General features: G+C 46.6%; 1 protein-coding gene across 3 annotated transcripts; it reads left to right on the forward strand.

Annotated features, from left to right (window-relative positions):
* The first annotated feature begins 1,379 nt into the window (after positions 1-1,379).
* Positions 1,380-25,787, forward strand: LOC144286769 (uncharacterized). Of its 3 annotated transcripts, XM_077853673.1 has the most exons (6): positions 1,384-1,617; positions 5,520-5,721; positions 9,393-9,586; positions 21,674-21,801; positions 24,338-24,484; positions 25,538-25,787. In XM_077853673.1, the coding sequence occupies exons 1-6, from the start codon at positions 1,605-1,607 to the stop codon at positions 25,766-25,768; spliced, it is 915 nt and encodes a 304-aa protein (XP_077709799.1). In that variant the 5' UTR covers positions 1,384-1,604; the 3' UTR covers positions 25,769-25,787. The 3 variants fall into 3 exon arrangements, with proteins under 3 accessions (XP_077709801.1, XP_077709799.1, XP_077709800.1); XM_077853675.1 differs by lacking the exon at positions 24,338-24,484 and having other exon boundaries at positions 1,380-1,617; XM_077853674.1 differs by lacking the exon at positions 5,520-5,721 and having other exon boundaries at positions 1,388-1,617.
* Positions 25,788-26,931: the final 1,144 nt, after the last annotated feature.

The raw sequence follows: 26,931 nt of genomic DNA on the forward strand, positions 1-26,931 counted from the left end.
AGGATCGCGCCCTGGGCCAAAGGCAGGCGCCAAACCGCTGCGCCACCCAGGGATCCCTTAACGTATGATTTTAACATTCATCTATTACAAACTAATCAAGTGATCAAGATTAATAACAATGTTAGAAATTTGAATAGCATGATTAAGATATTTGATAAAATCCACATGTTTAGAATTTTGTCTCAACTCCTTGATAATTCACATTCAAGTCTTCAGCGAATATTTCCAAAAGGTGGGCACATGCTAGGCCACAAAGGACATCTTGAATAATATCGAAGTACTTTTTAAAAGATTTTATTTATTTATTTATTTGAGAGAAAGGGAGGAAGGGGCAGAGGTTAGAGGGGAAGCAGAGTCCCCATTGAGCGAGTAACCTGACTCAGAGCTAGATCCCAGAACCCTGAGCTGAAGGCAGGCACCTAACTGACTGAGCCACCCAGGCCCCCCAATATCAAAGTATTGATAAAGCATACAGACTATATTCTCTGACCACAATATAATAAGAACTCAATTCTGCCCCCCTCACCCTCTTCCCCCTGCCAAAAAAAAAAAAAAAAAAAAAGCTAAAACTACCTTTGCATGTTTGGCAACTAAATAGATTCACACATGGACATGCTGGTAAAACTAACACAGTAGATCTCAGGTACCAAGTAGCCTGGTTTTTAGTGGGAAAAAAAAAAACTATTAAGTCTTAAATGGTTTATTTATTTCATCCATTTGTCCACAGATCTTGTGTCTAGGTTTTATTTAGTATGTACTCCATTTCTTTCCCTGGGATTCATCTAAGAAGCCCCCCTTTCTTCACAGTTGAAAAACCTACAGGTGCATCACCTGTGTTGGGCACTTGTCATGTGACCCCAAAGCTGTCATCACCCAGAGCCCTACTGCCAACTGTGGGGATGGCTGAGAAAACACCCTTGGAAGTATTTACACAGACAACCAGATGACGTCTCAAAATACCAGCTGCTCTCACCCATCACAAATAGGCTTCCTATTCCATAATATCACTTCTGGATTAACCCCGACCGGCCACCTTGTTGAAATAAATAGGTATCTCCCCTGCTCAAGGATGTGGACAGATCTGATTGTGTCTCTTTAGAGCTCTAAGCACGTGGGGGCACGTGAACAGGCAATTGCTTAGAACAGCACATGCTTCCAAATCAGAGCCATACCCATGAGAGCAGGGGGATGTATTTTGCTTCAGAGCACATTTTCCAACCCAAGTAAAACACTGCCTTAAAATGTCACGAGCTTCTGAAGACAAAAGGGAGAAAGCATGCAGAGGTAAGCAAAGCTCAAATCTCTTCCCTAGGACTCCCGTTAAAACAGGCCCAGGGATTCCATCTGCAAAATTCTTCCAGGAACATCATAATGTTGACATTCTAAAGGAGGCTAGAGCCCCCCCAAATCAGGGCCTATGATGCCAGAGAAAGGATGGAGAGGGATCCTTATGAATCCTGGGATTTTGTATAAGGGCAAAGGCTAAGGAGTAGGAAATAAAGTGTGAAATCCTACCAACACACTGTTGAATCTGGACACCTTCCTAAGAATGTCCCACTTCACTAATTGGAAGGTCTCCCAAGTAAGCAAAAGCTTGCTGCCGTATGACAACGTCAGGTAACCAGCTCATCTCTCTCTCTTCCTTTATGTCACCAGGGACAAGTTCTGGCTATGGGCACCACTGCCTTTCTTAAGCACAGGGTTTAGCCAGTCTATCTCCCAGTATTTTAACAATATGGATAAAGAAACCACAAAAAAAGTAAATGTCTTAGCAATATGTAGAAGGGATATGGATATTTTTCTGTATTAACTTACTTCAATGTTATTATATTAAGATGATTTAATAAGTAAAAGTAATGACTGTATTAAGTTAAAGGCATTCACCCTCCCTAATGTGATTCAGCGGCTCTGGCACAAAGGTCCGATGGAAAGGATCAGTCTTGTGAGGACGTCAAGGACAGGGCATCAAAGTTACACAGAACACTCAGAGGCATTGAAAAAAAGAAGCTCATTGTAGGTCATCATTATTCTCTTACTTGAGCTCCCATCCCTCCTTAATGGCAGAGGGGGAAAAAAGTGCTGAATAAGATAACTTATTCGATTCCTGTCTGAAACACTTCACTTTGAGATGAACTCAGCCTCATTTGGGTAAACACTCTGTCAATTCAAAGGTGGCCACTTGTCTCACTTCTCCTCCTTCCGACATGGTATCTGGGTGCAGAGGGAAGATGACATGCCCTTGTGGCTGGCAGCCTTGGTGTCCTCAGCTACCAACCAGTCTTGTTCCTCAATGTCTTGGGTTGGTGTTTGTTTAGGTGTGGTTGATCTCATTCTCCATCGTGGGTGTCCTGCTGGCATCTGTTGCTGATGCCTCAGATCCCTGAGGGTCCCTCAGATTGCCAGGTGTGGGTGCTTTGTGGCCTCTAGCTTCTTTGCTCTGACCATAGGCTGATGCCAGGACACAGCCGCTCTCACTCCTGCACATCCTCTCACCAGGACAGACAGAAACCCTGGACCTCAAGGACCCCTCTAGACCATGGTGGACACAGTAGGAATGCACAGAGTAGGGGGTGAGCCAAGATGAGTCTCCCTCAAACCATCTGGGGTTTCTGTGAGAGTTTCTAACACCTCATCACCCCAATTTTGCTGAAGCCTGGTGGGTTGGGCCACAGGGAAGCAAGGGAGGAGAGACAGCCATTTCTTAGGGACCAAGCCGTGGTACACATCAAGTCTTACCCTGTCTTCCTGCCTCTTATGGCAACCTTTCTACTTCCTCTTCCTGTCTGGTGGAAAGACTTCTGCTATAAGACTTCTGATCTTCTCCAAGACAGTGGAAGCTACCTCAACCAATAATTTATATTGTAGAAGAAATCAAAGTGGTTTTGCAAAGGTGTGGGAAAAGTATAGGGGAACTGCAAGGAACAGTGGAACCATTACCACCTCTGGACCCGAAACCTGATGACCTGAGGGAAGGACTACCAAACCCAGAAGGATAGAGTGTGGAAAGAGAACCTGTAACCTTCAGGAAGGGTCCTAGCAAGTCAAGGCTCCTTCCAAGGAAGGAGCCAGCCAGAGGAATAAATAGTGGCATCTTTATCCTCCCCTCTTTTGATCCTCTATGGGAGCATCCCATTGGCCAAACCTAACTGGACACCAGAGGCAAGATGGTCCATGGATATGGGAATAAGCAAAGGGTGGACTTGGCAGACAACAGAGGGTATCTACCTACAAAGCTTTTTCCTGAAAAGAGTGTGTGTGTGTGGGGGGGGGGTCAAGTACAAGCATGTATGAAAGAGAAAATCCCATTGGTATTTTTTAAAAATATTATTTTCCTGAAACATATGTTTTTCTTACCCACAGTCTGATTTCTGTTAGTATTCATCTAAGTTTGTATTTCCATTAGATGCCTACAGGGGCACCTGGTGACTCAGTAGTTGAGCATCTGGCTTCAGCTCAGGTCATGATCCTGGGGTCCTGGGATCTAGTTCTATAACAGGTTCCCTGGGGGGAGCCTTCTTCTTCCTCTGCCTGTGTCTCTGCCTCTCTCTGTGTGTCTCTCATGAACAATTAAATAAAATCTTTAAAAAAAAATGCCCACAAATTTGCTAAGTGTCCTGATGATAACAATAACTAGCCCTGAGTATTTTTTGCAGGCCAAGCATTGTGAAAACTTTTTTTTGATGTGATTTAATACTTAAAAGAAGCTTTCAGAGTAAATATTACTATCATCTCCAGTTTAAAGATGGGGAAACTGAGACTGAAAGAGTTAAAGAATTTGTCCAAGGGGCGCCTGGGTGGGGCGGTCAGTTAACTCCTTGGTTCATCTCAGGTCATAATCTTTGGGTCTCAGAACTGAGCCCCAAGTTGGTCTCCGCAATCATTTGAAGGCCACTTGGAATTCTCTCTCCCCTTGCTCTTCCCACTCACTCTGTCTCTCTCAAATAAATAATAAATCTTTAGGAAAAAAAGAAAAAAGAAAAAAAGAATTTGCCCAAGGTCATACAAGCTAGTTGAGAGTCCATATAAGATCCAAGACCAGACTGTCTAGGAGGGACAGAGAGCTGGGAAGGGACAGTGGGGAACTGGGAAAGGCATCTCCTATCACAGCATCAGCTGCTTCTAAGTCACGGTTGACAATCACCGTCTGGAACAGTGGAGGCCCCAGGTCACCAGCCCTGTCTTCTTAGGAGAAGCTTGTGACCCACAATGCATAGGAAAGACCCCCACTTTTAAATGTAACTGTTCAATTAGAATTTTTCATCCAATTTCGCAAGGTTGGCAGACTTTGCTAGACTGTGACAGAGAAACTCCAGCCAGCACCCCAGCACCCCTCCACCCATACGGTAATGCTTGTCAACAGCCTTTACAGGCTACCAACAGCGTTTGTTTCCCATCAAACTGACAACCAGTGTGTTGGTAAGTTTAATAAGAATGATAGGATGGGCCGTTTGTGGTCACCAGCATGAATTAAGTATTACTCTAGGAACTTCGCTTGTGTCACATCACTTAAACTCCACAACAACCCTGCAATTTGCACATATATCATTACCTACTTTACAGATGAAAACATTGGGTCCGGAGACATTAGGTCACAAGCTTAAAGTCATGAAATAAAACAAACAAACAAACAAAACAAACAAACAAAAAAAACAGTAAGGCTAAGGGATAGAGTCAGACCTCTCTAGTTTCCAAACTCAGACTTCTTCTACCCAATGACTTTCCCCTGCACAACTCTGAGATTGTAGATACACAAACCAGAAATCCACAGGGACAATCTTACTCTTCCAAGTCAGGTGCCAGTGAGAACCTCCCGATAATGCATTTTGCATTGCAGGCTGCTCCCCCACCCTCCAAATAGTATGCTTCCTAAAAGCACCATCCAGAAAAGAAAAGGAGATAAGCAAACAGAAAAGGAGATAAGCAAAGTAGAGAGCGGGACAGCGTGTACTCAGAAGTGGGCAGACTGGCGGAAAAACAAACAGAATCTGCTGAAAATTAATAGGAAGGCAGAGACGCAGCTGAAGAAATGCTACGAGGTGCCTCGGTTCATGTTTTCTCATACTTGATTCAAAGAGAAAATGTCACTTGTAGAGTTGCTTAAAAAAAAATGAATTCCACTCCCTGGAACTCAAAGGACAATATTAAATAGGTAGATTGTATCATCCCGTAGGCAGGCCTTCCCAGCCCCGAGAACTTCTCTCTCTCTCTCCATCATGATTCTCATCCTCCTTTCTGGATGTTTCCATGATCCCTCTCAGCACCAGCAGCTCTTGGACTCCCTGCACACACACACACCCACACCCACCACCACCACCACCTAGTGTTTTTATTCCAGAACAGGAATAAAGTCTGATCAAATAAGAAGTGGCAGAGGAGAAAACCCATGGTTGCATATTTCCACAGGTTGTGCCACCCACAAGATTTATTGTCCACCCTTGACCATCCCTAAATTCCCCAACTCAAGTTGTCTCAAGTTCCACGGCATGTTCTTCCAAATGTTTCTGTCTTTACTTCTAAAGTTACAACAACAAATGACAAGCTTCACCCTTTTGAGAGACTGATTGCCGAGCGACTTCTTCATTTCTACCTGGAGCTTAGAAATTGTGTCCCCAGTTCATATGTTCAGAACGGGTTTCCGGTCCCTACCTTTCCACCAACAGCCATGGCTCCAATAGGACTGCCCCTTCTCGTAAGGAGCACCGGCATCCACCTGCTGCTCAGGTCAGAACACCAGTGGGTCTCTGGGTCTCCCTGTCCCCTGCACTCTCTAGCAGGGGGGTCTTGCCAAGTCTCCTCCTGAAGCCTCTCCATCCCTCCCCTTCTCTCCACCTCCATCAACACACCTCCCACCCAGGCTGATGCAACCACCTCTCAACCTCCCCCTCAATCTTCCCAATCTCTTCTTCACAGATTGACCAACCTAATCCTCATGAAATGCAAATCCAAGCATGGCATGTTCTCCTGGCTTTCCAGTCGCTCCTGGAATAAAATCTAAAATCCTGAACATTTCCCATGGGGCCCTGCCTGACCCGACTCTGGCCTCTCTCCAGCTGCATCTCACGCCACTTTCACGTTCTCTATCCTCTCCAGCCACACTGGCTTGCTTTCTCTCCCTTAAATATTTTGATCCTGGAATGACTCAAAGCCTCTATGGTGACTGTTTTCTCTGCCCAGATGTTCATCCCCTAGTTTCTCTTTGAATACAGCTTTTCTTACCTTCGGGTCTCAGCTCCTAATTCTTTTGCCCAGAGGCTCTACCGACCACCCATTCCAAGGGGTGGTCTTTGACAGTTACTGGCTTGCTTCCTAATGTCTCTTCTGGCACCTTTCACAAACTACAATGACTTCACTTATATATTTACTTACTATCTGGTTTCCACTCTACTTCCAACACCTAACACAAATACAACAGCAACAAAACCCAAGCGTTGAATGAGTAGAACCCACAGGCATCCTCCCGCAGCTTCAATAAAGCGGAGAGTCAAAGTGAAAGAAGAGATATCGCTGCCTGTGTGTGAAAGCAAACAGCCAGCTAAACTTATATAAATATGCTTTTTAAGTGTAAGTTAAGATCCCAAAGGGTATTTTCTCACTGACGATGTGGACCTGCAGAATGAGATGCAAAGATAATAAACACATTTAATTTGAAGCAGATGGAAATCTGGTTACTGGTCACTTGACTTGGGGCCCTTTAAAAAAAGTATTCTCGTCAACATTTTGTGAGTATAATTTTTAAGTGCTCTCTTGGAGGACATCCCCAGCTCCCTGATGGTCACCCGATGACAAGGCAAGGCTTAATTGAGTCCTATGGGCCCATGATCATTTGCATATCTCCCTGGGTCTGGTCGATGGGAAGGCCCAGCTACAACTTTATAAACAAGCATCCTAAAGTGAGTGGAGCACGTTAAGGTCCTTGAGTAGGGCACTAGGGACGTGTATAATAACATATTTATTGAGTGTAGATTTCCTTAATGTGCCAAAATATGCCTTAGGGTTGTCAGTACAAATGTTACAACTTGCTAGAAAAGTTGGAGGTATCTAGTGATCAAACACAGAGCTAATGTTCTTTTAAGCTTAAGAATCTTGTTTTCTTAAAAAGAAAAAAAAGCCTTGCCAGCTACTTCCAACTAGACAGCATACAAATGGACTAAGTGGATCTTTTGAGAGGAGCAAGAGAAACGTCCTAAATGAATAGAAACTTCAAGAACTGCAACTTCGGACACCAAGTTTAGATTCGTAAAAGAAAAATGATGCACTTTTTAAAAAATTGCATGGCATGGAGAAACGTTTAGGTTTCTGTCCAATATCAGTGAGGGTAGTTCAATGACTGGTCCTAACCCGAGGCTCCAAGCAGAGACCTGATGTTTCTATATCCTTAACCATTCTCTCCTAATTATCACCTGTAGGAGGCCAGTTTTCAGATTAAATTTCTTTGGCTTTCAGGGAAAAATATTAAATCCACCAGAGATGTTACCATTTAGTGCTAACCACAAAATGCCAAAGCAAAAATCACGTCCTGCTTTCTGAGTCCTTGCCGTAGTTGGACACTCTTGATGAACCCCAGATGCAACCCTGTGGACTTTCTGCTCCTAACTCTGGTCATCACTGCGGATCTGAGGTTGATTACGCATCCCCCCTCCAACATTCCCTTCCACATAGTAATATTCTGAATCTACTGTCTTTTGTTCTACTCTACATTTACCCAACACTTTCTCATCCATTCATCCTCCCAACCATCCTCTCATCCATCCATGCTATCCCATCCATCCATCCATCTACCCATCCAATATGGATTAAGGATCTGCCTCTTACTAGATATGCTGCTATGTGTTAAGGAGACATTGGTGAACAAGAAGGAGTCTATGATTTCATAGAACATAAAAATCTAACAGTGGACATAAGTATGGAAACAGACCATTTATTGCACTAAAATGGAGATACTTGAAAGATGCCAGAGGGGCACCTGGGTGGCTCAGCCAGTCAAATGTCTGCCGTTGTCTTAGGTCATGATCGCAGGTTCTAGGGATTGAGCCCTGCATCATTGAGGCTCTCTGCTCAGTGGGGAGTCTGTTTCTCCTTCTCTCTCTGCTCCTTCCCTCCACTCCTACTCTCTCATGCACATGTGCACACGTTTTCTCTCAAATAAATAAATAAAATCTTAAGAAAAATAAAGATGCCAAAGACCAGAGCGAAGGTAGTCTACAGCTCAGGGTGGGGCAGGTGTCATGAACAGCAAGCACCATAGAAGAAGTGATGAGAAGGAGTTCCCCAGGAGGATGAGCATTCAGGGGAAGGAAGGAGGGAAAATATTATATTCAGGCAGAGAGAGGGAGACAAGCCAACCCCAGAAGCCCAAGAGCCAGCAGCATTTTGAGGGCACAGGGATGGTTCTCCTGTTGAAAGGACACTGGGGTAGGCAGGGAGGGGGCAGGAGCAGATTGAGTAGAACAGCAGAGGGAGAAGGAAGCAAGATCAGGAAGGACCTTGTGGGTCTTGTCCAGTGGGATGACTTGGATGTTTGAAAATCACTGAAGGGCCACCTGGATGGCTCAGTTGGTTAAGCGTCTGACTCTTGGTTTTGGCTCAGGTCATGATCTCAGGGTCCTGGGATCAAGCCCCACTGTGGGCTCCACACTGAGTGCAGAGTCTGCTTGAGATTATCCTTCCTGCTCATTTTCTCTCTCTCTCTCTCTCTCTAAAATAAAATCTTAAAAAAAAAAAGAAAATCACTGAAGAACTGCTTAATATTCCCCCAATACAGAATTGATACAATGTGAAATGGGGCGGGGATGGGTGGAGAAACAGAAAACACAATTTGGTATGCAATATATTAACCCTACCCCATAAAAATTAAATAGTGTGGTGACACCTGGTACATTGTGGTGAGCACAGCATCAAGTGTAGACAAGTCAAATCACTATGTGGTACACCCGAAAGTAAGGTCACATTGTGTGTCAATCATACTCAAATGTAAAAGAATTTAAAAAGAAAATTGCTTGATATTAAATATATATATATACCAGCTCTTAGATGCTTCCTGAACTCTAGTGTCTCATCTCTGTAAGAACTGTTTTCTTTGTAATATATATGTGTGTGTATGTGTGTAATTCTTTAGTGGCACCACTGGAAGTGTTGCATGAGGGACACCTGTTCTCAGGCTGTTCTACTACTTGGGAGATCTTCCCACCCTTCTCTCATTACTGCCACATGCAAATATGCAAGAATAAGCTGACAGCATCGATTTATTTTCTTTCCAGATTGAATGATTTTTCACGAAGTTGAAAGTTCCAGTTCAGTAACCTCCTCTCATGACCACATGCCGGGCCTCTCATTTGGAAGTTACTGGGTCACTCAGAATGTCGTACCTGATGGTGGATTTTTTTAATCCCTAGAGTTCCCCGTGAGAGGAAGAAGGAGAACAAGAAGCAAGAGGATCTGCCTGAAGACCAGCCCTTGCCTGGTGGGCAGATGCTGCAGAAGGAAGGTGCCCACATCTCCAAGTACAAAGCAAAAGACACAGAAGATGGCAAGGCTACTAAGGAAGGCCCGTCTCTTGGCAGAACAGAACCTCGGAAAGATGCCAAGGGTAAGGCCAGCCCAAGGCTACAGGCCGACCCAGTCCCCATGCATTTGCAGATCCCCTGTGGGTTTATAAAATGGGGTCCCAGGGCTGGAGCCTTTCGCTCAGGGGCAGAACTGCTGGGGTAGGAAAAACATTGTGGTTGCAAAGAGCAAGTCTGTGGAGCTACTGCTCTTTGTAACTGAACTTCTAGCTCAAAGGCTCTAATTTCATTACTCAGGTGTTATCTGGGGCTGTGCCAGGAAGGACCACAGCGATGGGATGAAAGGCCGTGCATGCCAATTGCCTCAGAGGCCACATTCTGTGTCGTGAGCCCCAGAGTCAGCCTCACCTTCTCAGTGACAACCTCTGATACTTGGGAGGAAAAGCAGAGCACACATTTTTCTGGGGGATGGCTTTGTTCTGGCCAAGGGACTCCAATGATCACTTTTGCTTCTGCGGAGTTGGGCTCTTCCATGCGGGGCTGCCTCTAAGCCCAGCAAAGCCCAGGCCTGAGCCCCAGACATGTCCCACCAAGGCAGGGAACAGCCACTGGCCAACATGGTCTCCCTTCAAGTATGAGGAACAAGTCACTGAGGGTCAGTGGCAGGTGTCTTCAGAGCAGGAGCAGCAACCCCAGAACTGATCCATGGGTTGGCAGCTACACCAGCTGGAAGATTGTCTCCTTGTTTCCCCTTTTGTAAATTCCCCCCCACCTTTTCTCCTCCCTCACCTACCTATTCCCCAAGGGATGACTTACCATTGCCTGTGGCTCTCAAGCTCTAATTTACCAACCCTGAGTTAAACACATGGAGCAGCCGGCGGCGTCTGCGCCCAGAAGGCCGGGGGGCGAATCATCCCTGCATCTCCATCCTTCTCTAGCTAAAGAAGTCAAGCCTTCTGCAAATATATCCACACGGCATTTCCCCTGTGTGTGCCCCACTGACAGGGGAGAGGAAAGCAAGGGGGGGGCAGGTGAAAACTTCTCTTTAAGCCTCATTTGCTAAGTGGAAAATGCAGCTTCTTCTGGTCAGTAACGTGGAGCTATCACTTACTCCGCGTGCTAAGCACAAAGGCAAATGAGAGTGGCCAGAATGGGATCCATAAATTCTCCTAATTACCTCCAGAGCCCCATCCGGGCTGAATCAGAAGGGCCTTTCGTTACACCGCCAGGGCTCACTTCTTGAAAATTGTGGTTTCGCCTCCCTAAAAGTCTTCTGGATGCTAGTCACATTCGGGCCGAGGAGGGCCCTGACGACCAGGACCAGATAAGAGAGGGCTTGAAAAGTGGGTTTTTGGTTTTTTTTTTTTTTTTGCAAAGCTCGGTCTTATTCCCCTTCTACTGAAACTAGTAATTAAGGAGAATTGCAGGGTAAGGAAAGAGAAGAGAAGAGATGTAGCAAAAGTTGGAGAGAGAGAGAGAGAGAAGGAGAGAGAGAGAGAGGAGCCCCTTTATTTTGGGATAAAGGCCTCAGCCTGGAAGCCAAGCAAGTGCAAAACCTTCACTGCAGACCGAGTGGAGGATGAGCTAGAACCTTGACAGGCAGGTGGGGGAAAGCTCTGGCCTCCTCCCGCCTCCCAGCTCAGCTGCTTGCTGAGGGCACACAGGAAGCCCGGGGCTTTTCCAGACACCTCCTTGGAGCAGAATGGTATTCCCCCCCTCTCTTCCAACCTTCCCAGTTTCCATTCCTTTCCAGTTCCATGTAGGGATCCAAGTCCCCCTTTGCTTTTCGATCTGAGTCTCACAGATCGGGCCGTTTCATGCCAAGCCAGATAAGCAACAGGGACTTGAGGGAGCACAGAGGATTCGTTCTGTGACTCTGCGCATCTTTGTTGAGCACCCACCCTGTGGCAGGTTCTTTTCCAAGTGCTGAAAATACCTCGGTGAATAAAATGGACAAAGATAATCAAAGACACTAATGCCCCAAGGGGACCTGGTGTGTTCTCTGGCTCACCCCCGGCCTAACAGGAGAGCATCATTGGCGGAGCCTGCGTGTGAGCAGCCCTCCTGCCCACTTAGGGGCCAGTCTGGGCCCCATCAGTTATCTCAGGAGAATGCCAGGGTTTGCTCCAGAAGAAAGCAGTGCTTTGGGAAGCTTTGGAGACATTGATCCTGAGAGCCTGAAGGTCATCGGAGTCCACAGGCTCCACCCTTGGGAGTACTTCTGTTTCTTATTTTCCTCCCACTTGAAAGTAATTAGGCTTTTTCTTCCATGTAGGGGTTTCTACCCACTTCTGACCCCAAAAGGCTCGGGAAATTACAAAGCAAGCTTTCCAACAGATGCTTTTACCAGCGTCAGACAGTCCTACACGGCTGCCAATTTGCTCTCACTACCACTCGCAAGCCTGACGCATTAAGAAGAGAGAGAGGCCCGAGGCGAGTGGGCCTGCTTGCTTGTGGAATGCCCGGCTGCAGAAGAGAGGTGGTCTTTCCCCGGCTGCGGGGGTGCTCCTCGCCCCACGGAGGATCCGCCAGGCAAGGGATCCTGGCAGGAAACACTGACGAGTGTAGGATGTAAAGATCCATCAACAGTGGAGTGGTGGAGTGTGCGTGTGTGTGCACACGCGTGCATAGGGAAAGAGAGAAAGACTGAGTCAGAGAGAAGGATGGATAAAGGGAGGGAGGGAGAGTCATAAACATTTAAGAAATGGGTGAAATGGGCTCGCTTGGAAATGTGCGGTTTCCACAGCAATTTTTGGAATCTCGGGGCATAGCAGAGCAGGGGTGACTGCCTCAGAAGCATCTGCAGCCACTCCCCAGTCCGAAAGCCATGTGTTGTATGAAATCCGAACCACATCCCTCGCCTATGACCCACCTCCCCTGGAGGGGGGAGCGGGGGGGATCTGGGGGAGATTTGGAAGACTGTAGATCAAAAGGAGAGCTTGCTCCAATTTGTCAGAGTCAGGAAAACACATCATTCAGACCAGTATTGGGTAACTGCACATCCTGTCTGAACATGCTCACCAAGCCTTGATGGTTTAGCAGAGCATGACTTGGTTTTTTTCTCTGAAAGCAACAGATAATGGAAAAAGAAAGGAGAGGAGACAGGGCAAAGGCGCAGAGACGACGAAGGGTCTCCGTGCGACTCGTCCCGGATTTGATTTGGGTGCTTTGGTTCTCCCTTGTGCAAAATGGGGAGTGCGTCATGCTCAGAGCACCCAAGAATCACCAGGAGGGAAGAGATCTTCAAGGTCGCAGGCTGTATGAGTTCTAGCAATCTTGGGGTGGAGACTTTTGGGTTTTCTATGTAGAGTATCATGTCATCGGCGAAGAGGGAGAGTTTGACTTCTTCTTTGCCAATTTGAATGCCTTTAATGTCTTTTTGTTGTCTGATTGCTGAGGCTAGGACTTCCAGTACTATGTTGAACAGCAGTGGTGAGAGTGGACATCCCTGTCTTGTTCCTGATCTTAGGGGAAAGGCTCCCAGTGCTTCCCCATTGAGAATGATATTTGCTGTGGGCTTTTCATAGATGACTTTTAAGATGTCGAGGAATGTTCCCTCTATCCCTACACTCTGAAGAGTTTTGATCAGGAATGGATGCTGTATTTTGTCAAATGCTTTCTCTGCATCCAATGAGAGGATCATATGGTTCTTGGTTTTTCTCTTGCTGATATGATGAATCACATTGATTGTTTTACGGGTGTTGAACCAGCCTTGTGTCCCAGGGATAAATCCTACTTGGTCATGGTGAATAATTTTTTTAATGTACTGTTGGATCCTATTGGCCAGTATCTTGTTGAGAATTTTTGCATCCATGTTCATCAGGGATATTGGTCTGTAATTCTCCTTTTTGGTGGGGTCTTTGTCTGGTTTTGGAATTAAGGTGATGCTGGCCTCATAGAACAAATTTGGAAGTACTCCATCTCTTTCTATCTTTCCAAACAGCTTTAGGAGAATAGGTATGGTTTCTTCTTTAAACGTTTGATAAAATTCCCCTGGGAAGCCATCTGGCCCTGGACTCTTGTGTCTTGGGAGGTTTTTGATGACTGCTTCAATTTCCTCCCTGGTTATTGGCCTGTTCAGGTTTTCTATTTCTTCCTGTTCCAGTTTTGGTAGTTTGTGGCTTTCCAGGAATGCGTCCATTTCTTCCAGATTGCCTAATTTATTGGCGTATAGCTGTTCATAATATGTTTTTAAAATCGTTTGTATTTCCTTGGTGTTGGTAGTGATCTCTCCGTTCTCATTCATTTGGGGAATATAAATAATAGTGAAAGGGAATATAAGGGAAGGGGGAAGAAATGTGTGGGAAATATCAGAAAGGGAGACAGAACGTAAAGACTGCTAACTCTGGGAAACGAACTAGGGGTGGTGGAAGGGGAGGAGGGCGGGGGGTGGGAGTGAATGGGTGACGGGCACTGGGGGTTATTCTGTATGTTAGTAAATTGAACACCAATAAAAAATAAATTTAAAAAAAAAAAGTCGCAGGCTGACCACGAAGAGCCTGACACACAGTAGACCTAAGTAACCCCAATCCGTCAGTGGTCACCGAGGGAAGGAGCGAACGTGTGAACGCTGGGATCCCTATATGCCCTCTCTGCAAGCAGTAGGTCAATCTGAAATGCCAGCAGTCACGTGGCCATCTACTGAGGTGGGCCGCTCTGTCTTTGGCAGCTGCCGCTGTGAGCATCATAAGCAAATCTGAATCCAGAGCCGCCTTCTAGAAGCTTCCATCACTGGTTCCAATTCCACCCATTGGGGCTGGGTGACATGGGTCGGATCATTCCCCTGCGTGGCAGTCTTTCCTAACTGCCATGTCTCCCACTGGGTTCACTCTTCTTCAGGCTAGTATTCTCACCTCCTTCATCCAGGCCCCAAATAACACAGAGAGTTTTAGGATCTTAGCGTCTGCACCATTGTCATCGTTGTCTTCTGTACGAGAGACAGTTTGTGAGATGCTCCTGAGCTGAGTTCAGTGGTTCAGCTGTGATTGGGCCAGGGAGGGAAAAGTGGGTCTGTCCCCTTCTTGGGGCAGATCCCATGTCTAATGATGCAGGCAGTGGCCTCACTGGTGTATGCAGTGGCTACAGCCCACTCCTCTTACCCCAAACCTGAATGTACCCAAATAGAGGCTCAGTTAAGTGTTGCTAAAAGACAAAGAGTAACTCCTTCTTGGCTCTTCTTTGCCTCAGACAAAGTTAAAGCACATCAGGGCTGATGAGTGATTGATTCATTACTGTGATCAAATTCTCTTTCAACCACCCTATTCCCCATCTCACACCATCAGGCATATTTCCCACGAGCCAGTAATGAAGGAGAGAGGCATCCCTGAATCCCCCTCACCCTGATTATAACTCCTGAAAAGGATCTTTAAATTACAATAAAGATGTCGAATTATTCCTCGCACATGTTAACACTGGACAGTTTACCAAGTATTTTTCAAATAGTTGAGATATGTACTTTATTTTTTAGATTTTTTAAAAAAGATTTTATTTTATTTATTCTTGAGAGACACACAGAGAGAGGCAGAGAGAGAAGCAGGCTCTCTGTGGGGAGCCCGATGCAGGACTCACTCCCAGGACTCCGGGACCATGCCCTGAACCCAAAGCAGATGCTCAACCACTGAGCTACTCAGGCGTTCCTATATGTTAGATTTTATATCAGACAGAAGTGCATTTGCCCTGAGGGGATTCGAAGAAAAGAGTTCCACCAACAGAAAGATGAATGCATTTCCCCCATGTGACAAGATGTCCAGAGGAAGGATGGTAGGGGTGTCCATGATGGCATCAGAGACCCAAGCTATTCATAGCTTCCTCCTCCTCCTCCTCCTCCTCCTTCTTCTTCTTCTCCTCCTCCTCCTCAAGATAAGTCTTCATGCTCACAAAATGACTGCTCAGCTCTGTGCATCACATCCACCTCCCAGGCAGAAAGAAGAAAGGTGAATAAAAAGAAAAGAGGAAGATACTGGAAGAAAACAGTAACTTTCCAAGATACCCCTTCTCCACCAACAAACTTTTGCACATGCACACACACACACACACACACACACACACACACTGGAAGAGCTGGATTAAAATGTACTTTACTACTACTAGAAGCAAGGATTAGCTTTTATTCAGGGATGGACAACCCTAATAATCATGATGGCCTCAACTCTGGATCCAATCAGAAAAGTAGGTCGGCATTCTCTCAACAGAAGCAAAACAGATGGATGTCACCATGTGCCCCTGGCCATGTCTCTTTTTTTCTTGAGGTTTCTTTGATGTTCGGTAAATTGGCTCTCGTGCTCCCATTCCTTTTTAAAAGAGTCTTCCTCAGTCCTTCTCTTGGAAGCGCATGACTTCCAAACGTGTCTACATGTGGGGCCAGCTGCGAGCGTGACTCTGAAAAGACACCCTCTCCATGCCTGTTGCTCCGATCCCCACTGTGTGGAGAAACCATGTGTGGCTGAATCAGGACCCAGTGTGGTGCCTATTATAGGGAACACTGATAGAAGGCAAACAGAAATCGCTAACTGCAACAAGGCGGAAATAAGTACAACGGTTTTGAAAAACCAAAAGAAGCTGATGCAACTAAAAGATCATGGAGAAAGAAGGATAGTAGATATAATAAAGTGGAGAACATATGTTCTTTTTCTGTTATTGTGTGTTAGGGTCCCGAAAGTCTGATAGCGTTTGGATGGTTCAGATTAAAGTATTTTAGGAAAGTCAATGTGGTGAAAGATCTAAGATGGACTTGATTTCAAATATATATATAAATATATATAATATATAAATATAATGTGTAAATATATATTATATATTATCAATATAATATGTAAATATAATATAATAAATATATATATCTCTGCAATAACCTAGTTAGGAGAAGATGGGAGTCTAGACTGGCAATGGAACTAAAAAGGAGAACAGCATAAAAAGACCTTCCAGGGGCTGGATGGCTCAGTGGTTGAGCATCTGCCTTTGGCTCAGATGGTGATCCTGGAGTCCTGGGATCAAGTCTCATATCAGGCTCCCCACAGGAAGCCTGCTTCTCCCTCTGCCTGTGTCTCTGCCTCTCTCTGTGTCTCTCATGAGCAAATAAATAAAATCTCAAAAAAAAAAAAAAAAGAAAGATCTTTCAAAGAGGCAATTGACAAACCTCAGGAACGTTCATGATACAGAAGATGACTGATGGCAAAATCCAAGTCAATTCTAAAATTTTTAACTAACAGAGAGATGAATTTTTAGGTCCAACAATTTGAAAAAAAAAGAAAGAAAGAAAAGAAAGAAAGAAAGAAAGAAAGAAAGAAAGAAAGAAAGAAAGAAAGAAAGAAAGAAAGAAGAAAGAAAGAAAGAAAGAAAGAAAGAAGAAAGAAAGAAAGAAAGAAAGAAAGAAAGAAAGAAAGAAAGAAAGAAAGAAAGAAAAAGAAAGAAAGAAGAAAAGGAAAAGGAAAAGAAAAAGAAAAAAGAAAAGAAATTCCTCTGGGAGGTATATGTATACAGAATTTTGATGTCAGAATCAAGTTTATTTCAACCACCACAACCCCCCCTCAAAAAAAGAAACCATGTGGGACATACGCTGACATCTCCTGCTTCTGGTTCTACTTTGCTTCACAAAGTAGCAGGCTCTGATATCAGCCTTGGTTTTGCCCTATTTATAGTTTACAGAAGATCAGTGAACTGATGCACATGAGCCTTATTTCTCAAACTGATGGTAGTTGTCAGTGCCAAACAACAGGGAGTCAGAAATGTCAGGGGTCCACTCACATTCCTGATGTGGACTCTTGGCCAAGCCCTATAACTTCTCTACATCATTATTCCTTCACTAGTGTATTAGTTTTCTATTGCCAGGTAACAGAATTACCACAAATTTAGCAGTTTACAGCCATGCCTGCCCATATCTCAGTTTCCATAGGTTACGAGTCCTAGCTGGGTCCTCTGCTCAGGTCTTATCTGAGACTCAGGGTCCTGCCAGAGTCCATTTGCTTGCAGCTTTAGAAATCTTGGTGGCATGTTGGGGTGCCTGGGTGACACAGTTGGCTGAGGGTCGGACTCTTGATTTCAGCTGGGGTCATGATCTCAGGGTCGTGAGCTTGAGCCCCAAGTCAGGCTCCGCGCTCAGTGTGGAGTCTGCTTAGGATTCTCTTTCTCCCTCTGCCCCTCCTGCTCATGCACACTCTCTCCCTCTCCCTCTCTCTCTCTCAAATAAATAATTTTTTAAAAAGAAAAAGAAAAAGAAAAAGAAATCATGGTGGCATGCTTCTGTACGGCCAGCATGACTTGAGTCTCGAGCCTCTTGAACTTCTTTTAAGGGGCTCACCTAATTAGGTCAGGCCCACCCAAGATAAACTCCCTTTTAATTAATGATCAGGGGCCCTAATTCCATCTTCAAAATCCTTTCATCTTTGCCACAATGTAACATCCTCATGGGCTACATCCCATATATTCACACTCAAGCAGATGGCAGAGTCTGAGGCCATCTTAGAAGTCGGCCTCACCCTATAAAATGCAGATACAAATAGGACCTGTCTTATATGGTGGCTCTGAAGATAAGCGAGATGGTGAATATAACAGGAAGCACCCAGCAAGCAGCAGCTGCTATAACTATTCCAGCATTTCTGAGCAGCTACTACATGGCAGGCCCCATGCAAGGAGCTGGGGATTCAGAAAAATATTAATGCAAATCTTGCTCTAAAAAAAATCATGACATTCCTCTAACACTAAATACTCCCCCCACCCCCAACTCCCATTCAAAAGCTGGCAAGAAGCAATAAAGCTTTAAAGCCCAACTAAGTGACTTTTTGATACAAAGTCTCAGGGTGGGTTTTTTTTTTTTTTCAGTTATTGAAGCCACTCTCAAAAATAAGAAGTGCTGACTCCAATTGAACACTGTAATCCGCAAGATTATTATTTCCACCCTTAAAATCCCCCCCTGGCCTGGCCGCTAACTTGCAGTCAGAGGAGCGGCTGCCTGGTAATAATACCGTGTCAGCACAGGTGAACTCAACTCTCCCCCAGTGGTTCTTAGCCTGGGCTGCACAGGGTCAAATCCCCCCGGAAGGGCTGTCCAGGGTCCCACCTGCCCAAACACAGGTCCATTTGGCCTGGGGTGCAGCCTTGTTTTGGAATTTTTAAACCCCCCACCCCCGCCCAAGATGCTCCAACACACCACTAGGGATGAGAATTCCTGCTGGAGCCAAAGTCTGATAGTTCCCCACAGTCTGGAAGCCAAATTCCCCTTAAAGAGAAACTGCTGAAGACAAGACGGGCCAGACACCAGAGCAGCAATAAAGGATTTTTCCATTTACTTGCAGCAAAGAGATGGAAATTCAACACATTTCGCACCTTTTCAAGCCACTCTCCCAGGTCTGGACCGCTGTTCCTTTGCACAGACAGCCCGCCCTGGGTGGGGAGAAGCTGGGATCCTGCTGAGCACAGGATACGTTGCCCAGAAAGCTGCAGATGCTCAGCACGTCTTCCTCTTGCTCATTCAGTCTTTAATGACTCTGTCACCTGCGTGTACGGAGCACCTGCTGTACCCCGAGCTTCAGGTTGAATGCTGGGGCTTCAAAGACCCACAGACCCCAAACTGTGCCTTTAAGAGCTCAGAGTCTAGTGCCAAGATGCAAAGAAGCCCTTCCTATACCAGGCAAGAAGTGCTTTCTGGATTGAGGGTGTGGAGCTAGTTTTTATGTTGTAAATAATCTTTTTAAAAACCTTCCCAGTCTTCTAGGACTATGTGTATTTCTCTCCAGGGTTTAATCACTCCCAGAGGGCAAACTCTTTCCAACTTCCCCTCCATCTCCGGGGCGACTGTTCCCTCCCCACCCCACCCCCAACCCCCCAAAATTGCCAAGGATAAGAACATAAAAATGTCTTAAATGTCATAATTATTCCATAAGGAAAAAGAGCAACATGAAACCCCAGTTTTCTCTCCTCCCATCCCTCCTATAACCCTCCAAAGTTTTTCTCCCGGACAAAGGGGCGCGCGTCGCAGCCTGGGAACACATCCTGAGCTCAGTGGGGGCTGGCTGTGTCCACCTGCCGAACAGTCCCTGCTTCCAGCAGAACTGATTGCCAGCGCAGCAGAAAGCAGACACTTATTGACCGAGGAAGCTTTGGCAAAGCCCATGGGAGCTGCATTCCTTTTTTTTTTTTTTTTTTTTTTTTTTTTTAGAGAGGGAAGGGAGGGGCAGAGGGAGAGAGAGAATCTTAAGCAGGCTCCATGCCACAACCCTGAGATCATGACCTGAGCCAAAATCAAGAGTCGGATGCTGACCCAACTGAGCCACCCAGGCGCCCCTGGATTCCTCTTTTAAGATAACACTGAGCCAGTGGCAGCTGTTTGAGACAGAGCAAAGTGTAGCCTGGTGGTGTAAAATTAGGGCAGGATTTGGTTGGCCTGGTCTGGGGGGGACCTTTCCTCCCAGAATAACACATGCTCTTCCACGGAACTAAGAAGTAGTTCAGCTGGCAGATCAGGGCCCCCCAAGCCCCTTCCCCCTTTCATTTGTCTTATTATCACTTGCTGAGAATCTACTGAGTACATGATCCTGGGCTAGGCTCTGCTAGCCCACCACCACCCTACTTCCACCAATGAAAGTTTTTAAAATATCAGAACCTTCCCATGGTCTCAAAAATTAAGTATTCCAGCAGATGCAGAAAGAATCATTCCGAATTTTTTTTTTCCTACTCTGGCATCCTGGGGAAATTGCTACGTCAAGTTTGCTTCATTCTCTAGTTTGAAATTCTGTTGGAAGAGCAATGTTTCATTCCGGGCTGCTGACAGCTTTCAGGAGCCACATGGGCAAATACCACCCAGACCCAGGTCTCCCACGCTGGCTGTCCTTACAACTTCAGCTCTTAAAATCTAGAGAAAAGGACACAAGCAACACTCAATACCATGGCTGCCTCGGTAGAGGAAAACCTAGAGACGGTGTTACGTCTTTGGTGTATGAGGTGGGGTGAGGGGAGGGTATGGGGATAAACAATCCTGTCCAACACCATTAGGAAGTTAGGTTACACAGAGGCAGAACTGCATCACAGGCCTCCAAGTTGCCCGTGTGAAAATTAGTGATTAAGGGTCACCATGATGAGATCATTTACTCCAGGACTCCAGAGGCTTGTATCTCTAAATGAGCCTCGTATCCCTAAATTGGTTTAAATGTGGTCACACATCAAGTCTAGAATAGGACCTGGATGGCTTCAAGGTCCCTGGGAACCCTCGATTTTGTCATTGAATTAGACCAGCCAGCCTAGGCTTGGTTTGCTTAAGGCTTGGTCATGGGCCAGACGCCTGTCTTGTATAGCGATTTTGAAATTGCTGAGAAAACTTCAGAATACTCATTTCTATTTTGGAAATTAGCACTTGTCTCCTTGCAACAGGGGGTGTATCCAAGCATCCACTAATCAGGGGTTGGCAAACTACAGCCCATTAGGCCAAATTTGTCCTGCCATCTGTTTTGTAGGACTTGCAAACTAAGAATGGTTTTGCCATTTTTAAATGGCTGAAAAAAAAATCCAAAGGATAATATTTTGTGATACAGGAAAATGATAGGAAAGTTAAATTTGTTGCCCATCAATAAAAGTTTTATTGAACCACAGCCGCACCTACTTATTTACTTGTTATCTATGGCTACTTCTGTGCCACAACAGCCATGTCGTGTAGTTGCTACAGGGGCCATGCGGCCCACAAAACCTAATAGATGTTTACCATCCGGCCCATCCAGAGAAAGTTTTCCGACTTCTGCACTAATATATAAAAAAATAATAATAATTCCGCATAAGTAAAAAAAGTGGGAAAGATGACATAATTCATTATTTAATTAACCTAATTAAATGACCAACGTGTAGCCCATAACGATCTTCTCTACTCAACCCAGAGCAATAATTAACTCTTGAGGCATCAGCAAAAACAATTCACCATTAATGCACCCAGCAAAGGGAATTGCCCACCGTGCTTATCATATTCCAGAAAGCAAATCACATGGGTTCGATGTGTCTCTCCCAATGAGGGCTTTCATTCTTGGTTCTGGGTTGAAGGTCTGCTTCCCTTGCTGCGGCGCGAACCTTCTTTGCTCTTCTGTGGGTGGGACCAAACACAAAGAAAGTAATCCTGGTCTGGGAGGGAAAGAAGCCAGCACTGTGCATGGACCCTGCAGCATGGCATTTCTCTCCTCCCTTCCCTGGAACAGACTGGAAGCTGCTGATCCCCCTGGGACCTGTCTACCCACCATTAATCTCGAGTCTGAGCACCAGCAAAGCTGTGAGACAACACTGGGACTTGTCTCCTCCAATAGCAAAGAGCTTACGAATACATGACGTGAGTCTTCCAAGGATCCCTTTTTGCCTTATCCTTTGTGCACTGAGAAATGAGAGTGTGCCCCACACAGGGGTAAGCTCAGCACGCCAAGTGCTGACAAAGACCAAAGGAGCCGGTGTCAGTGGTTTCTCTTCCCTGATGTCCCCAGCCCACCCCCCATCACCTTCTGTCACCACATGGGACCAGTGCAGGGGAAGAAACAAAGCCCTGAACCAATCCCTCCATGATTCAACCTCATCAGGGCTCCCCTAAAAGACAAAAGAAGAAATCCTCAAAACCAGATAGTTTTCCAGTGCTCTGAATGGTCTTTTCCACCCCAGGACACCTCTGCTTCTTCTCCTGGCCCTGAATTTGTCACACCTCCAAGGCCTAAGATGTGAGGTTTCATCCCCTAACACCCTACCTTGTGGCTCACAGGTTCATTTTGCTTTGTGAGACAGACATGTTTGAGAAGTTTGGTGGTCATCTAACCCTGTTGTCCTAAAACCCAGAAATGGCTTTCTTCTAAACTGAATCACTCGCTCATGTGACAAATGTCTGTGGAGCGCTCCCCCCTGCAGGACATGTAATCATGTAGGTGGACGATCCGTGCAGATGGAAAAACAGAGGCCCTGTGCTCACGGACCTTAGCGTCTAGCTGAGACATGGGCAAGGAGAGAGACACTCACAGGGAGTCGAGAGGGGGACCGAGACCCCCGGAGTAAATGGTATGGAAGCCCGAAGGTGGAGGATCCCACTCTGGCTGGGGAGCTAGGGCGTCACTGACTCTGGTGGAGGTGGCCCTTCACTGGGAGCCAAAAATCAGAGCCCTGAAGTACGAATAAGAGTGAGGCAGGGGAAGGCAGGGCAGGGACAGAGGGGGAAGAGACCAAGGCAAAAAAGGAGGCACGTGTTGATTGTGTTAAAAATGTGATGATGGTGCTGGTGATGCTGGTTCTCCCAGAGAAAGGCGACCTGGCAAGTCAGGAAAAGGAGGAGGTCGGCCTGGAGGGAGGCCAGGCTGGAGGCCTCTCATGGTGCACTGCAGATTTGCTTTGCCCTCTGGGGGCTCTGGCCCCTTCCAGAGCACTCGGGGGGCCCCAGCCCCATCTATGCTCCAGCAGCTTCATGCCATTGCTCTTCAAGGTGGGCTCTGAACACCACCTTCCTTGGAACGGAGTCACCACCCAGAAGCAATGCAGTGAATTTATACCTGATGCCAGAGAAGGTACGGGAGAGACCTCAGGAAAGTCCTCCCACCTGGCTGGGTCTCAGTTTCTCCACCCAGGAAGTGGGATGTTTGATCCCTGGAATCCCTCGTGGTCCCTGGTCTTGGTCAGCCCCTTCGCCCGCCTCCAGAGCTGCTGTCACAGTGTCCTTGTGGCTCCTTATGGTCAGTGCTGGAAAGCAGCAGAACAACATGCATCTTTGTTTCCTGCTGTGTGGGAGGCAGGAAACGGCCCAAGCCCCTAATTGGGATGAGATTCCTGCGGCGTGTCCAGCCGCCCACTCGCTGGCAGCCCCCCACCCTCCCAGGTGTGTCAGCCAGGAAGGAGGGCATGCCAGCAGCAGGAACCCATCCCCTACCCACGTTCCTAACCGTGTCCCTGCCGCTGGGGGGTGTAAACGAATCACGATGTGGATAGAGACCGTGTTTGCTGAGCCTCCTCAGCAAACAGCACCAGGCATGCCTGGGGTGGCCCCGAGGTCAGAATCTAGGCTGGACACTGCTCTCCCACTGGCCACACGGGCAGGGCCAGAGGAGGAACCAGCTCCTTGGAGAAACTGAGGTACAAACAGAATTAGATGCTCTGTAGTCAGCCCAAGGGGGTTAGGGCAGGAGAGGGATCTGAGTGAGGGTGAGATGGGCAGGATCCGGGAAGGCCAGACGAGAGCAAGCATCACAGCAGTCGGAAGGCAGTGCCTGGCACTGCTCAGGCAGTGGGCACCCCACAGGACCCCCCAATAGACAGCTGGGTCCGGGCAGGGCAGTGAAGGGGAACACTCTGGCTGGGGAAATCCACGGCACGCTTCCAGTGGAATGTGAGCGGGGCTCCTTTGCTCCTCTGTTTCAAGTAGAAGTGAGATTAGAATCGCAAGATAAGACCCTCCGACATATGTTGCACCCCGCCTCCGGTCCCTTGCCTCCAAGAAGGATGGCCTTCAAGCCCTGGCATTCTTGACATTCCAGTTTCATATCAACCGTGCCATTTCAAGGCCGGAAAAAGGCGTAAATAATCCACTATACGAGGTGGGGGTGGGGGTGGGGGTAGGGGGGTGAGTCAAGGCCCTGGAGCAAGTAGCAAGCTCTTAACTAGAACTCAGCGCCCTGACCCCCGGTCTGGTGTGCCAGACTCCCAGCAACAAACAGAAGGGTTGTACCCTTGAGCCATCTCCCAAGGCCACAGAAAATTAAGAAAGGTAAGTGGACGTCCGACTAATAAATGAGAGGCATGGACAAGAGCTGCCTTGTCTTGGTGTGAGCACGTGGCACTTGGTAACCAGGTGCTACCCCGGCTCCTCACTGCGGGGGCATGTGGCCTGTCTGCCCCAGCAGGGCCCCTTCCAGCACTTTCTGGACATGAAGGCAGAGAAGAGACTGGCCGGCCACAAGGAGCGCCGCAGTCGCTTTGGGGACATTGCCATGCACAAGCGCTACCAGTTTGGGCAGTTCTTCTCCCCTTTCCAGGCTCTCGTCACAACGGTGAGCAAGCTGCTTCTCCTTGGGAAAGGGTTTTTAAGTCTTTTAGTGAGAACTCTGACAAACCGCAATTCTTTCCCCTTTCAAGAAATGTATTAGTCAGTTCTGGCCGCAAAAATGCTGTGTAACAAAACTAGCCTAAAATTTACTGGCTTGCCACTGCAGCCACCCAAGTTTCTCACTCGCTAGCCTGCAGAGAAATGCACTTGTTCCATTTCTGCTGACTGCGGGTTTGTAGGGTAAGAGGGAGCAGAGAACTGAGAACAGTAAACCCGGCTACACCGAGAGACTAAACATGGCCTAGTGCCTAAGAGACGGTAACCTTAGGGTTAGGGGGAGATTGGAAGGCAAATGGTTGCAGCTGTGGTGTTCGGAGATAGGATAGCTAGCTAGCTGTGGTCTCCTCATTTCAAGAGGAGAGAGAGGTCTGGGGAAAAGGGAAGTTTTTGTGATAAGGGAAGATGGTTCTGGCTCCTATCCCTCTACCCCACCTGTGAACTTCTGGACTCAGTCCAAGTGGGACCATTCCAAAATGCATTTCCTTCAAACCATTACGGTGATGTCTTTCTAGACATACATTCCTATGATTCTAATATTTATGTGTACATATGAATAGATTCCCCGGGCTTGTAGTGATTTCAGTTCAAAACGTTTGGGGGAGGTCTTGGAATTCCCTTTGGTAACAAATTTCCTGTCCACCACGTTCATGCATCGGCACTTGGGCACTCCTTCCCAACCTTGTTCACTTCATCAGTTGGCAGGGTGACCAACTCGTCCTTGTTTTGCCATGGATTGGGAACAGCAGCACCCATGTGTTGAGTTTGTGCCATGTGCCAAGTATAGCGCTAAAGACTTTACCAATCCTTAATCTCCATGACCTCCATGTTAACATCATTCCCACATTATCGATGAAGCAGGAAAGGCTGCTTCCTTAACATGAACTTGCTCAAGATTATCACTGCTCAGTGCAGAGCCAGGCTATGAACCTGCTATGCTGGGGCAGGTGCTCCTTTCTCTCCACATTCTATGTCATTGCCATTATTCTCCACCTTGTAGGAGATGAAAAGACTGGTGTCTCCCCGGGACCTGCCCCTGAATTCGCACCTGCAGAAAATGAGCATTCCATGCACTGCTGAAGGGAGCCTCCAGGATTTATCCTTGTCTTCCACAGAGTTGGGTGTGAGAAACAATGACAGCAACCATGAGAAAGAAAAGTCAATGAGTCACACTAAAACGCCTTTATTCCCCCCAATAGTTAAAGCAACAAAATCGAAAGACATGAAATAATAAAAATTTTAAAACTGCATTCTGGCACCTTATTACAGGGTTTTGCATTAAGACAGTTAGAGCCCAGGGCAGCCCGGGTGGCTCAGTGGTTTAGTGCCACCTTCAGTCCAGGGCCTGATCCTGGAGACCCGGGATCGAGTCCCACATCGGGTTCTCTGCATGGAGCCTGCTTCTCCCCCTGCCTGTGTCTCTGCCTCTCTCTGTCTCTGTGTGTCTCTCATGAATAAATAAATTAAAAATCTTAAAAAAAAAAAAAAAAAGAGAGAGACAGAGCCCAGAGACTCAGGAATGCTGAGGCATTCTCAAACCTGACTTAACATTTAGATAGCTTGAGAGCCACAAACATACCTCCATGTGAGTATTTTGGGGAAAGTGAAACAATCAGAAGCTGTGATACTTAACTAGACTTAATCCTCAATAGATTTTTCTCAGAAGTCTAAAGATGGGGAAGGGGGTGGTTTCAGTGAAATGAATCAAGGACCCCACTCTTTCCATCCTCCTGGTCTACCATCACCAGAATGTTGGATGGCAACCTTGGGATTCACTTCTCATGGTGACAAAGTGGTTGCCAATGCACCAAACACCACATCCTCACATAAGCACATCAAACACTGGAAGGCCAAAATTTCTCCTCATGCTACGAATGCATGCATATGTTTGCATGCACGCACACACACGCACACACACACACACACACAGAATCTTTCCTGGGAGCCACTCAACAGATTTTTCAGCAATTCTCCTTGGCCAGAATGGGACAGCTTGCCCATGCCATAACCATGAGGTAAGCTGGTAAGGCACATATGGGGGTGTTTACTGGGAAGCAATTTCTATCATCACTAAAAGAAAGTAATAAAATGGCTAATGGGGGAGCAATCAATGTCTGCCACAATGGCTACCCACCAGTTTGCAGGTCAGACCAGTAGAGTGAGAAATTTCTATTTGCGCTGGATAAAATCTATATTCTTACACTTTTTAAGCATCCATCCCAAGGTCGCTTCTTAGCCTCCTCCACCTTGCCATTATTGATAATGGCGGGATGCCTTTGGGCCTAGATCTCTCTCTCTTGTTTCGGCTGGGTTGTCATTTGCCATTGTTGCTTGACACCTCTTGACAGGCCACCTGGTCCACTTCCAGGTCCCTCCCTGTGTTGCCATGGTTAC

The sequence above is a fragment of the Canis aureus genome, chromosome 16, assembly GCF_053574225.1.
Source record: "Canis aureus isolate CA01 chromosome 16, VMU_Caureus_v.1.0, whole genome shotgun sequence".
Taxonomy (NCBI): domain Eukaryota; kingdom Metazoa; phylum Chordata; class Mammalia; order Carnivora; family Canidae; genus Canis; species Canis aureus.